Source organism: Monopterus albus, unplaced genomic scaffold (genome assembly GCF_001952655.1).
Source record: "Monopterus albus unplaced genomic scaffold, M_albus_1.0 scaffold34.1, whole genome shotgun sequence".
In the NCBI taxonomy this organism is placed as follows: domain Eukaryota; kingdom Metazoa; phylum Chordata; class Actinopteri; order Synbranchiformes; family Synbranchidae; genus Monopterus; species Monopterus albus.
In genome coordinates, this window is record NW_018127914.1 from 3,403,323 (window position 1) to 3,415,226 (window position 11,904).

Below are 11,904 nucleotides of genomic sequence, written 5' to 3' on the forward strand. Positions count from 1 at the left end.
AACCTGGGGTTCCGCCTCCATCAATCATGCATTCACACAAAAATACACACTCTTGTGTGTTACAGCCTGCTCAGTGTTTTATAACTAAGGTGTCACTTTATTTTTAAGCTCATTTAATAAGACAAGTTGAACCAGAACAGACTCATTTGGAGCAGCATAGAAACACATACAGTACACACATGGATCACTGTGTAGAGCTATGGGCAGCTTCTGCACAACTTCTATAATTAATTAAAGTCCCACTCCAGAAACATTTTCATTTTTATATTTGTATATAAAAATACTTTACTATAAACAATATGCAGTCTAACACAGCTTTTCCTCAAAAAAATTTCAGTGGGCCTCTGTAATAGGAATGAACATTGCCCCTCATTGTGCATTCCAGGATCTATGAATGTTGCCGTCATCCCTTATGTGGATTTGAATAATTTTGCACGCCCAATTTTTCAGTTTTTTATTTGTTAAAAAAGTTTGACATATCCAATAAATTTCGTTCCACTTCATGATTGTGTCCCACTTGTTGTTGATTCTTCACAAAAAATTACAGTTTTATATCTTTATGTTTGAAGCCTGAAATGTGGCAAAAGGTCGCAAAGTTCAAGGGGGCCGAATACTTTCGCAAGGCACTGTACCTGTAGCTCCAGTTCAGTCAGATTGCATGGAGAGCATCTGTGAACAGCAAATTTCAAGTCTTGCCACAGATTCTCAATAGGATTTAGGTCTGGGCTTTGACTGGGCCATTCTAACAAATGAATATGCTTTGATCTAAACCATTCCATTGTAGCTCTGACTGTATGTTTAGGGTCATTGTCCTGCTGGAAGGTGAACCTCTGCTCCAGTCCCAAGTATTTGCAACTTCCAACAGGTTTTCTTCCAGGATTGCCCTGTGTTTAGCTCCATCCATCTTTTCATCACCTCTGACCAGCTTCCCTGTCCCTGCTGAAGAAAAGCACCCCCACAGCATGATGCTGCCACCACCATGTTTCATGGTGGGGATGGTGTGTTCAGGTTGATGTGCAGTGTTAGGTTTCCATCACACATAGCGTTTTTCATGTAGACCTAAAAAGTTCAATTTAGGTCTCATCTGACCAGAGCACCTTCTTCCACGTTTGCTGTGTCCCCTACGTGGCTTGTAGCAAACTGCAAATGGGACTTCTTATTGCTTTTTTTCAACTATGGCTTTCTTCTTACCACTCTTCCATAAAAGCCAGATTTGTGGAGTACATGACTAATAGTTGTCCTGTGGACAGACTGTCCCACCTGAGATGTCAATTTACAAAACACACCATTAGAAGGAATAATATGGAAGAAGACAGGCACAAACCATGCACCTTATGTTATCTCACTGCAAATCACACCAAAGAATAAATATCCACGAGTACATATAAAAGCAAGAAAAACATTGATGCTTTACTGTGAGTGAAAGTTGACATTTTACATACGGACATTTTATAGACGTCACATCATCCAAACATCAGGCTCGTTTCAAGTTTGTGAACGAACAGAGAACCTTTTATTGAAAAGTCAATGGATTAGAGATGTTGGTTTTGGGAAAAGGGTGTTGACACATACGTAGATAAAATAATTTGTTTGTTTTCCTGGTGGCGTTACACACCACACTTGTTTTCTCATGGATTAAGCTTGACCTAAAACCTCCTAGCAACAAGACAAGTCAAAGAAGGCTATAAACAAAAAGTGACATTTCAAAGCTTAAACTCACTTTTAAAGGACTGGATTTATTTGGGAAATTAAGTTTACCGGGACACAGTAGACTGCTTTGTCATACGCTCTATTTTTTGTTTCATAAAATACAAAAATGTTGAACAAAAGAATGTTTCCCCTCTGGGGACAGATCTCAACTGTTCAGAGGCCTATTTTTGGTACAACAGCGTCAACAAAACACACAGTAAGGCATGTTGTAAGGGATCCTGGCTTATGCATAAATCACCTCTTGTGCAAACTCTTCATATTCAGTGACATTATACTCCACCCGACAACTTTTTAATAACACAACACATTTATAAAGTCTGCAACATCCAGAGAGCATGATGCATCTAGTGTTACCTGTGTGAGGGAACTAATACTTGTTTTTAAACTGATGGTGATTTACAGATTTTTCTTCAGCTAAACAAAGCTGAAGCCAAAAGGTCTGAACGAGGACTTTTGCTTTTAGTATTTTCCTTGTATTTGTTGATACAGTGAACACTGTGGAGTTTTCAGCAGCTAAAGAGCCAGATGTTTCTCTCAGGAGTCAGTAGAGACCAATAACACCCAAAAGAGAGAGAGTGGATGATAATGATGCTCTGGAAGTGGTGGGTGTGTAAATGAGCAACTGTTACAGTTCACCAAATCATATGAAAAGGTCACAATATGTCAATGCTGTGTTCTGTTTGCACTGACTCTGACTAATTATTGCAGGTGTATGCTGCGCACACACACACATACATTTGACTGACAAATAGATATTGTTTTGACTGTATAAAATAGTTTAGAAAATGGTTGACAGTGATGTGTTTACTGAGCTTTTAGCCTTTAGAAATGACAGACTTTGTCACTAATGTTAATTCTAAATGCTGAGGCAAATGTTTAAAACAGATGCTTGTGTTGTCAAGATCAAAAAGTGAGAAAGGAAGGTTTCTGTAGGTTCTTCCACCTGTTCTGAGCTCCACAGATGACAGTGATGAAATGTTACCGGACTTCATTTCATTCAGAGATTGTAGGTGAGTTAATTTTCCCACAATCAAGTCTGGTCTTGCCCAGAATTTGTCTGTGGGCCCTGTTTTGAGGATCCAGGGTGTCTGATCGAGATGTATTGGCACAAATGATGTTTGGGTGTGTCCATGTTCATTTCGGCAATTTGACAACTAGGACAAACGGTTCATCAAACACAGGGCTACACTTGATCTCCTCATTAAAACAAGAGTGTGTTTTAGGCGTAACATGCAAATATCCAGTCAGTGTGTAACCTCACACCCCCTTTAACAGACCATGGCGGATTGCTAGCCTACTGGCGGACTTGCCAGGTCGGATCTCAGTAAGATTTTCCACTGAAAAATGTAGTTTGACATATTTGTTTATATACCAGCGCTAAGAGAACCACTGGTCAAACTAATTAGCCACATTAATGTCTTGTTGGTCATAAGCCAATCCTCCAAATATGATCACTAATCAAAATTGTATCTGTTATATGTATATTGATGTGCACAATACTCATTGAACACGGTGTCATTTTTATTTTTTAAGTTTTGCATGTCCTGCGCAGCGCGACCCGAGGTATAACAAGCACCGTGCACGAGCATTGTGCATGCACCTAGACAGGCGTGCATCACAACAAGGTCAAAGCGTCCATTATCTAGGATGATGATTTGACTGTTGACCGCAGACCTGGTTTTTGCTGGTCAGTCAGTCACTTACTTGGTGTGCCCTCATATTACCGACGCGGCCAAAACGTACCTGAACACATCCTATTCTCATCCGGACACACCTGCCATAAAGGAAGTTGGCAGGCTGCTGCGTGGTGAAAAGGCAGCGTGATGCACGTCATTAAATTGTCGGGTAGGAAACTGGGAAACAGAGACGCACTACCCGTTCCGCACGCAGTGTGCCTGTTGCGAGATAGGGCCCTGTGTAATGATATGATGATAATGACTTTATTTGGCCACGTATGTTCTACACACAAGGAATCTGTCTCTAGTACAGAGACAGAACCAAGGCAGCGCCAACTCACACACACCAATGACGACGCTGTCCCCACAGGGTGCTGCTGTGGGTGCAACTTGGGGTTCAGTGTCTTCCCCAGAGACACGTTGGACTCAAACCTCCAGCCTTCCAGGTTGGAGATGACCTCCACCTCTACCTCCTGAGCCACAGTTGCCTATAACAGGAAGAACACACAGAACGTTATGAAATGGTATCAGTCATCTTTTGAAATATTTTGCTGAGAGGGAGGCTGTTTGGGCCCGGTGAAATGCCTCTATTGTTTTGCCCACAGATCCTTGGTGTTTCTCAGCTGCTGTCACTTGGAGAGAGGGTGCGTGGGAGAAACCAGCCAAACAAATCCTTATTCCAGTGACAACTAAGTCAACAGGAAAATCCAAACTGAGGCAAAGAACAGAGAGGACTCTAACTAGGCAAACATTCAAACATACAGTATAATGCCTATAAACAAATGTCTGCACTAAATTTCACGGCATTGCAACCAATGCTGCCAAGACAAGGCACTGGAAATCACATTCCAACCTCAGAGTGGCACCAAGATAAAAGTCAGAGCATCTCCAAAATCCATAGTATTCATCATCTGGAAATCATTAATGTCATTACAACATACGTACAGTCTTAAATACGCCTTGAAGCAAAGTATTTTGTATTTGTATAATTAAGATCACTGCAGAGGCCTCTCTTCTGACATTAAAGGTTTCCCATCATGTCCTGCGCTTTTGCATATGGAATTCACTTCTGTGGCTGCATTAAGTCCTTAATAGTCTTATTTGTTATGGTGATGCATCACAAGAAAAAAATTTCAGAAAGGAAACGGTGCAATGTTGCCTCTGGTTGTGGCAAAGCATCAACATTTCACATATCTGCTGTACAAGCTGCTGAACGGACAATGTTTTAAGTCTCTGAGCCACTTTCTTGCCATCTTCGAGGTTTTGTTTTCAGTCCAACACACAGACACCTTTTGTCAGCCAACTGACCATTACAGGAAGATGAATCTGTGCCTCTGCAAAGTCCAGACTTCAGGATGCACTCACCAACTATAAGAATGGAGGATTCCTCTTCACCAAGTTAAAATAAGATGAAGGAAGAAGGGCAGATCCTGAGCTGTGGTTTGAGGTTATCCTGAGTCAGGAAGGAATCGCCTCCCCTTCTTCTCCCTCTGGAAAATCTTACAGGCATGGCCACATGAAGACGAGTCAGCCCTGCCAAACACAGCTACTGTACAAAGGGGAAAAACTGTTTGTATGAATCATACATAAAGAAGCCATACTCAGACGTCTGCTGCTGTTCATGTCTCATGGTGTTTCTAGAGATGGGCATGGGCCAAGAATGTTCAAGTTCAAGATGTATTTGTTTCTAATTTCTATGCTGACTTTAATATATCAAAAGGCCAAAGGACACCGAAAAGTTAAATGTGATTGCAAAAGCATGGCAGAGATCTTGCGATTTTCTGAATGCACTTCAATTGTTTTTGTGTTTGCTCACCAATACTGTTTGTCTCATGTGAAAATGTGTCAGTGGAACCATGCCCAGAGGCGAGACAACCATCATACCCAGTCAGATCTTCCCTCAAGCTCTCTCTCTCTCTCTCTCTCTCACGCATGCACGCACGCACACACACACACACACACACACACACACAGAATGCAGGTATAGTTTTGTGTTTTGCGGTTGATCTTTGCGGACTAAATCATGAGAAAATGGAGCTACTGCCACAATGTGGCAGGAGTGCAGAACTGCAGTTTGAAAGAAAATTAAAGAAAAAGAGTATGAAAACAAAATATATGTTTATTGAGAATTTTGAATCCTGCTTGCTCACCCTTCCACAGTTGGAGAAAGACAACAGACAATATTAGATAAAATCTGAACACATAAATACTTTTTAACTTGTATCAGGAAATAAAAATTAAAAAAAAAAGTAAAAAAGGAGAGGAAGTGAATGGGAGGGCACCCGAGTATGTGCCCTACTCTATCAAAAACAAAACCTAGTGGCTGGTGGTCTGTCCCTAAACCTGAACATAAATAATCAGAATGTGCTGCAGAGACACCAGTAGTGCAGTGGTGGAGTGAGCTGAAGGATTCAGTCTAAATTCCTCTGTCTCTGACTCTCCTCCTCAATCTTCACAGGAATAGTTTGACATTTGGGAAAGATTTGCTTTCCAGCACAGAGTTAGATGTGGAAACTGATGCCACAATCATATCTGTTCCAGCAACAAAACAAAACAAAAATAAACTAGAAACAGGAGCTAGTCTAGCTTGATAACAAAAACCACATAACCAGCCCAATTAAAGCTTCCAAAGGTGTATATCCTGTTGGTCTAATCTGTATAAAATTGCTAAAAAACAAAGTAACAAAAATAATGGGATGGATGTGGTGGGGTCTGTGGCGGACTGATTCCTGGCTTGGACTCCTGCCAACAGGCACAAACCCTCTCCCTCAAACAGCTCTGGCATTTTACTCTTCAGATTTTGCACAAATTAATGAAATATGAAGACCAACTTTAGCTCCTGTCAACATATTCACTACTAACACATTATATCTTGTCTGTTTAATCTGTAAAAGATAAATTTGTACAGATCCGCTGTCAGACAGGGAACAAACATGTTTCCCAAAATGCCAAACTATCTCTTTAGGAAGGTGAAGCTACAAGGGAGGGGGTGACAATATGCAGCTGTGGCTGCTGGTGTATGGGCTTATTTTCTCACTTAGTTAGGTACCAATAGAAACATGTCTGGCACAGACAGGTGGAGAAACGACACAGGATAATTACAACTGTCTGAACAATTCAGTAAATCATGTTAAAACAAGAAAAACAATCTGGGTGTTTTCTCTGTATCCTAAGAAATTTAACAGAACACTTTAGGCAACAAAATAAAAGAAAAACCAATTCCTACAGACAGGTGATACAGAAAAACACACGTCACCTCCATCCAAATTGTCCCTGCAAGTGCCAGCCTGAGTGTACATGCAGTGGGGGCTGATGGGGGAAAAGAGGATTAACCACCACCCTTTACCAAACCGTGCCAAATGCAGAACAACGCAGAGCCAGAGGTGAAAACTGACTCGGCCACTGCACCTTTCTCAGCTTTTTGTCTAAAAAGCATGTACTTAAAAACCCATTCACGTCACCCAATGACCACATACTTTTGTCACCAGGGTAATGTGAGTGCACAGTGGCAGCAACATGGAGCTCCTGTATTGTTCAGTGTCTTCTCTCTTCACCTCCTGTTTTTGGCACTGATGAGTTTAGTAAGGTACGTGCATGGAATCCCACATGTGGATGCATTTATGTATTTTTTAGGTATGTGTGATTAAGATCATGGCTGTGCATTTTTATGTCTCACTCACACTCAAATCTTTACACTTTGTTTTCATTTGCCCTAAACCAAAAATCATAGTCTTCAGGGTGAGGAGGGAGCATCTGATAGGCTTTGTAAAATGCAGGTGACCCCCGCCCCAAATTTCTACTTTCTCTCTCTCTCTCTCTCAACAAATCTTTCTCCCCCTCCTCAGTCATGGATGCTAGCGGATGGCCTTAACCGGGCTCTTGAAGCTGGAGGCGGCTTGCAGCTGCAGCTGGTAAGCCATGGGGTGGATCTTGAATCCATACAGCCTGTAAGAAAAAGAATGCAAACACCTTTGGACACCGTTTATGTTGCTTAACAACAGTGGCGACAGAAGTCTGGAGTATAAATACTGACATGACAGAAAATCAGGGGCATGTACAGCAAATTTAATTAGGTTGTTTACACTGAGATCAATCATGTATTTGCTTTCAGGGAGTGAGCAGCAATGGCTGTCCCTCAGCTGACATTTTCTGCAAAGTGATGACTCTACTGCAAACAAATTGGATGCAGAGATCAAGAAACTGTCTTAGTCAACAAATACAGAAAATAGGACTTAAATAAACAGAAGTATAAAATCCATTCTGAGAGAGAATTTACCCCATATGCCCAAGGTAACGTTGAGTTGTCACTTATAAACACCTTCATGACAAAGTGAGGATTAAAAACCTGGATAAATTAGAGAAAGCAGTTGCCCAGAAAAACCTGAGATCAATGACCTTTTTGTCACTTGTTAGTAAGGTAACAAGTTGAGAAAAAAGACCAAGTGAATAAATCTTCAATCTTAATGTAGCTTAAAAGCTCAAACTCAGTATGTGTAAGAATGTTTGACTGATGGACTCCCTGCTAATGATATGTATATATACACAGTCTAATTCTATGGTGAGAACAAATAACTGAAGCATGCTCCTTTGACAAGGTTATTCAACACTATCACTGCAATTTATACACAATAATATTCCCTTCCATGTGCATACAACAGCAAACGCTGCAGGTATGTATAATACTGCTACAGTGCAACATAGTACTAGCCAACAGGAGCACTTCTTTCAGCTCAACTTGCCATACTAACCTTGGCACAAACTGGTTGGCGGGCCTCTTGGGCCTGTACTCAGGGTGAACCATGAAGAGCATGTGGGGGAAGCCAGTGCCAAAATAAGCTCCATCTGTGTGGTGGTGCCTGGATGACTTAGGTGTGTAGACATCCATGCATTTAGGGCAGTACAGCTTCACCATGGCCTCTCCAGGGATGTCTGACAGGCCTGAGGAGGAGGAAGAGTGGAAGCAGAGGAGGGAAGAAACTGGCTTAGATACGAACTTAAAATTTTTCTACTGTATCTAAGACAGAGACAGCCCTGACCTTACTAGTATGGTACAAATAGATCTTAGTTTCTGTCCGACATTTTCACATCATGCCCATGTAACCTTGATAGAAACAAGTTGTTATGATTTTCAGCAGTCCAAGGTTTCACAGACAGATCTGTTGACTCAAAAAAAAAAAAAAAAAAAAAAAAAAAAAAAACTACAGAAAGAAAGCCTATGTGCCCTCAATGGACTGATAAAAGTAACAAAAAAAGAGGGCCATATCTCAAAGTGCCTGGAAAAAATAACAAAATTTGCCAAACAAATTAATGTTGTGTTCATTACCATGGTGAATGCAGAAACCATGCAAAGGATTAGGACATCTATGGTGACAGAGTGTTTATTATGGCCATATAAACCACAAAATTTTAATACTCACCAATAGGGAGCATAGACTGATTCTCACAATAGACACGGGGGCAATAGCCAAAGTCTCCCTGCTGATATTTCTCCAACTGCAAGAGAGAAATGAGAATAAAAGGGTAGTAACAACATTATGACATGGCCACTTTTAGCCCCTTGTGTCCAGTGTAAATGCCACTTTAGAAGTACTGACCTGCCCAAACTTTGACTGACAGAGAATTGCTCTGGTATACAACCCTCAAAAGTCAACCATTATCATCCCTTTCACTGAATATATGTCAGTAGCAGAAAGAAAGTCCAAAAAAAAAAAAGAAATGGAAAAAGCATCTTCCCTAATGGAGAGAGGAGTGGTGGATTTTGCTGATGTAGCTGGCGCCTACCATCTGTGCGATGCCTCGGTTAGTAAGGATGTAGCGTGCGTGGATGAGGCCGTACAGCATCTCAGCTGCCTGCTCAATCAGGTCACTCTGATTGGGATTGTCCTCCAGCTCCTCATCTAAAGACAGAAGAGAACAAAAGGCACTGTTTCTGTCCACATTACATTTGATAGTAAAAAAAGATGAAAAGCTGTTCCAGGAAACATTTTCAAAAGGACTGAGAGGTAGCTCTTGTTACAGAGTTTTTCCTTTTCTTAAAAGAAGAATAGAAATACAATAGGTTTCTACAGGCGCTTCATCAATCGGTGTTTGAAATGGCAAAAAACAAAGACAACAAACATTTCAAAAGAGTCTGAAAAGTAGTTGAACTAGTGCTTCTAAGATCCAGTGAAAATGTATAATGTCTTAGAGTGGAAGACCTGTATTAGCAAGCTGGCTGTTACGTTATGTGTAATCACCCATCCACTGGCTGAGGAGCCTCAACAGCCTTAAACAAATGTTCATTCTCATTTGTCTTTTTTTAGACGACATGCGACAGTGCTGAAGATGAAAGATTCCAAGTGCAGCGCATGTACCAGTCATGAAACATGTCCAGCTCTTTAATCCTACCGCTTCATCTGGGTTTCACATCTCAGCTAATAAATAAAGATGCAGATAAACCTTTAGTCTCATTGTTCATGGTTTCAAAATGGTTTAAAGGGGCAGTGTTTGAGAATACGGAAGTGTGACCATAATATACAGACCTGGTTCAAGATCCAGGATCATGTCTAGGGCCTGGCGATAGTGGGGAACCTGCTCATTGAGGCCTGTCAAGTTGAACTTGTCCTGGATGTAGTCTTCATCTACCTGTCATTGGAGAAGCCAAAAATCTTGTTTGTGAAACTTTAAAACAGCTTGATGTTATTTTCTCCCAGCTTACAGAACATTTAGAAGTTTTACCGGTGATCTCAAACTATCAAGATTTTTCCCATAAGTTTTGTGAGTGGATCTGCAACAGACATGCCCACATTTAAAGAAAGTATAATAGTATACAATCCTGGAACAGGGCTAGATGTGGATGAATGTGTAAAGTTTTTGTTTTAATTGCAACATGAAATAACACATTTACAGGACAAAGGACATAATATAGAAGATGAGAACATTAACAAAAGAAAAAGTTAAATTTAAATTTAAAGATAAGTGAGAAATGTGAACATGGATTTGAAGCTTTTTTTTTTTTTTTGCTTGACAAAACAGATTTTATTGTATCTTTATTTTGATGTCACTAGTTGGATGGCAACAATTAATACACACTGACAAATCAGACAGAGAATAAAGAAACTGACCTCACAGAAAAATTCATTCCCCCTTAGCCCACAAAACCAGGAGATCCATGACACTTCTTCTGAACTGCTCATCTCTGAGGACCTACAAAACAAGAGATGGAAACCTTCAGATATGATCCAGAAATTAATCAACAATGTGTCACACATTTGGTGGCATGGTCACTACAATCACACATCCAAGGTTCAGTGTTCTCCATATACAATAGATCACAATATACATTTTTTTTAAATCATTCTAAATGTCCACACTGTAAATACTTTACACAGATATAGTCTGTACACCTGACACCAATTTCCTGTCTGTCTGCTTGTCCTGGAAGAGGGATCCAGCCTCTGTGTGCTGTGAAGCACTTTGGATAAACTGTGTTGTTTGTGAAGAGCAATATAACTAAAACCGAGCTGAATCCATTTAATAAAATTTCTTAATCAAAAGTAAAAGTACAAGATGCAAATGAACAAGTAAAAGAAATATGAATAGACACAGGCCATACCTTAAGACAAATATCACAGACGTGACAGTCTATGGTAAAGTTCAGGCCAACAGACGCAGGAATAAGTAGTTTAACTGATGGGTAGAAGATTGATAAAATCTGGACTTGAAATATAGTTACCAAATAAAAAACTAAACAGTCTGATGGAACTATGTTTAATTTTCTCCAAAATACTTTGTAAATGAGTATTCATAGAGTAAATGTTTTTGTTTTCTTCCTTTATACACACACATTAAACTTGATGATGATGATGATAGATGCCAACTGTGAGGAATGCCAAACACTGAAACTACTCTCCAAATAACGTTATATCTTAGTGCAAAAGGTATTCCTTCTACTGGTTATATTCTTTATCGGTATTTTTTCAATGCTCTTCAACAACGACACTGTGAAATTGCATTTCACTGTCATGAGCAGAGTAACTTGTCTGTTGAAGAAACCCAAAACTGATGAAGGGTAGGCTACATAATTAGCCTAACTATCTTGCTAGCGTTATCTTCCGAACACTTTAATAATGTGCCGTTGCAGTACACATTGTGGTCTTACCTCAGTTAAAAAACATTTGTTAACTGGGGACCCAGTCTTAAATGTGATTGTGATCATACGCGACGACAAACAGTTAACCTACAGCCAGGGTTAAGCTAGCTCGCTAAGGCTAGCGACCCAAAATGAAATTCAATATGGCGCATCGTTAGAAAACGGGCCTCTTGACAAACATTTGCAACTTCTAAAGCTAATTCTTCTGCGTTTATACGTTAAAATACAGATATGTGAAGAATTCTACCAACTTACCTGGCTTTCAACTTTTAACTCCTGAAAAATCCGAGAAACCAAATATTTAGCACTCTTCCCGGTGTAAATAAGATGGACACCACCTCCCAGTTCAACCTGACGTTTACGTTATTCTTCTTCCTCCGGCGTCTC

General features: G+C 40.2%; 1 protein-coding gene across 1 annotated transcript; it reads right to left on the bottom strand.

Moving 5' to 3' along the window:
- Positions 1–5,485: 5,485 nt before the first annotated feature.
- On the bottom strand, positions 5,486–11,898 carry csnk2b (casein kinase 2, beta polypeptide). Its single transcript, XM_020597711.1, has 7 exons — positions 11,773–11,898; positions 10,490–10,571; positions 9,908–10,010; positions 9,168–9,283; positions 8,804–8,879; positions 8,135–8,324; positions 5,486–7,331 (listed from the first exon to the last, which is right to left on the bottom strand). The coding sequence occupies exons 2-7, from the start codon at positions 10,559–10,561 to the stop codon at positions 7,241–7,243; spliced, it is 648 nt and encodes a 215-aa protein (XP_020453367.1). The 5' UTR covers positions 10,562–10,571; positions 11,773–11,898; the 3' UTR covers positions 5,486–7,240.
- Positions 11,899–11,904: the final 6 nt, after the last annotated feature.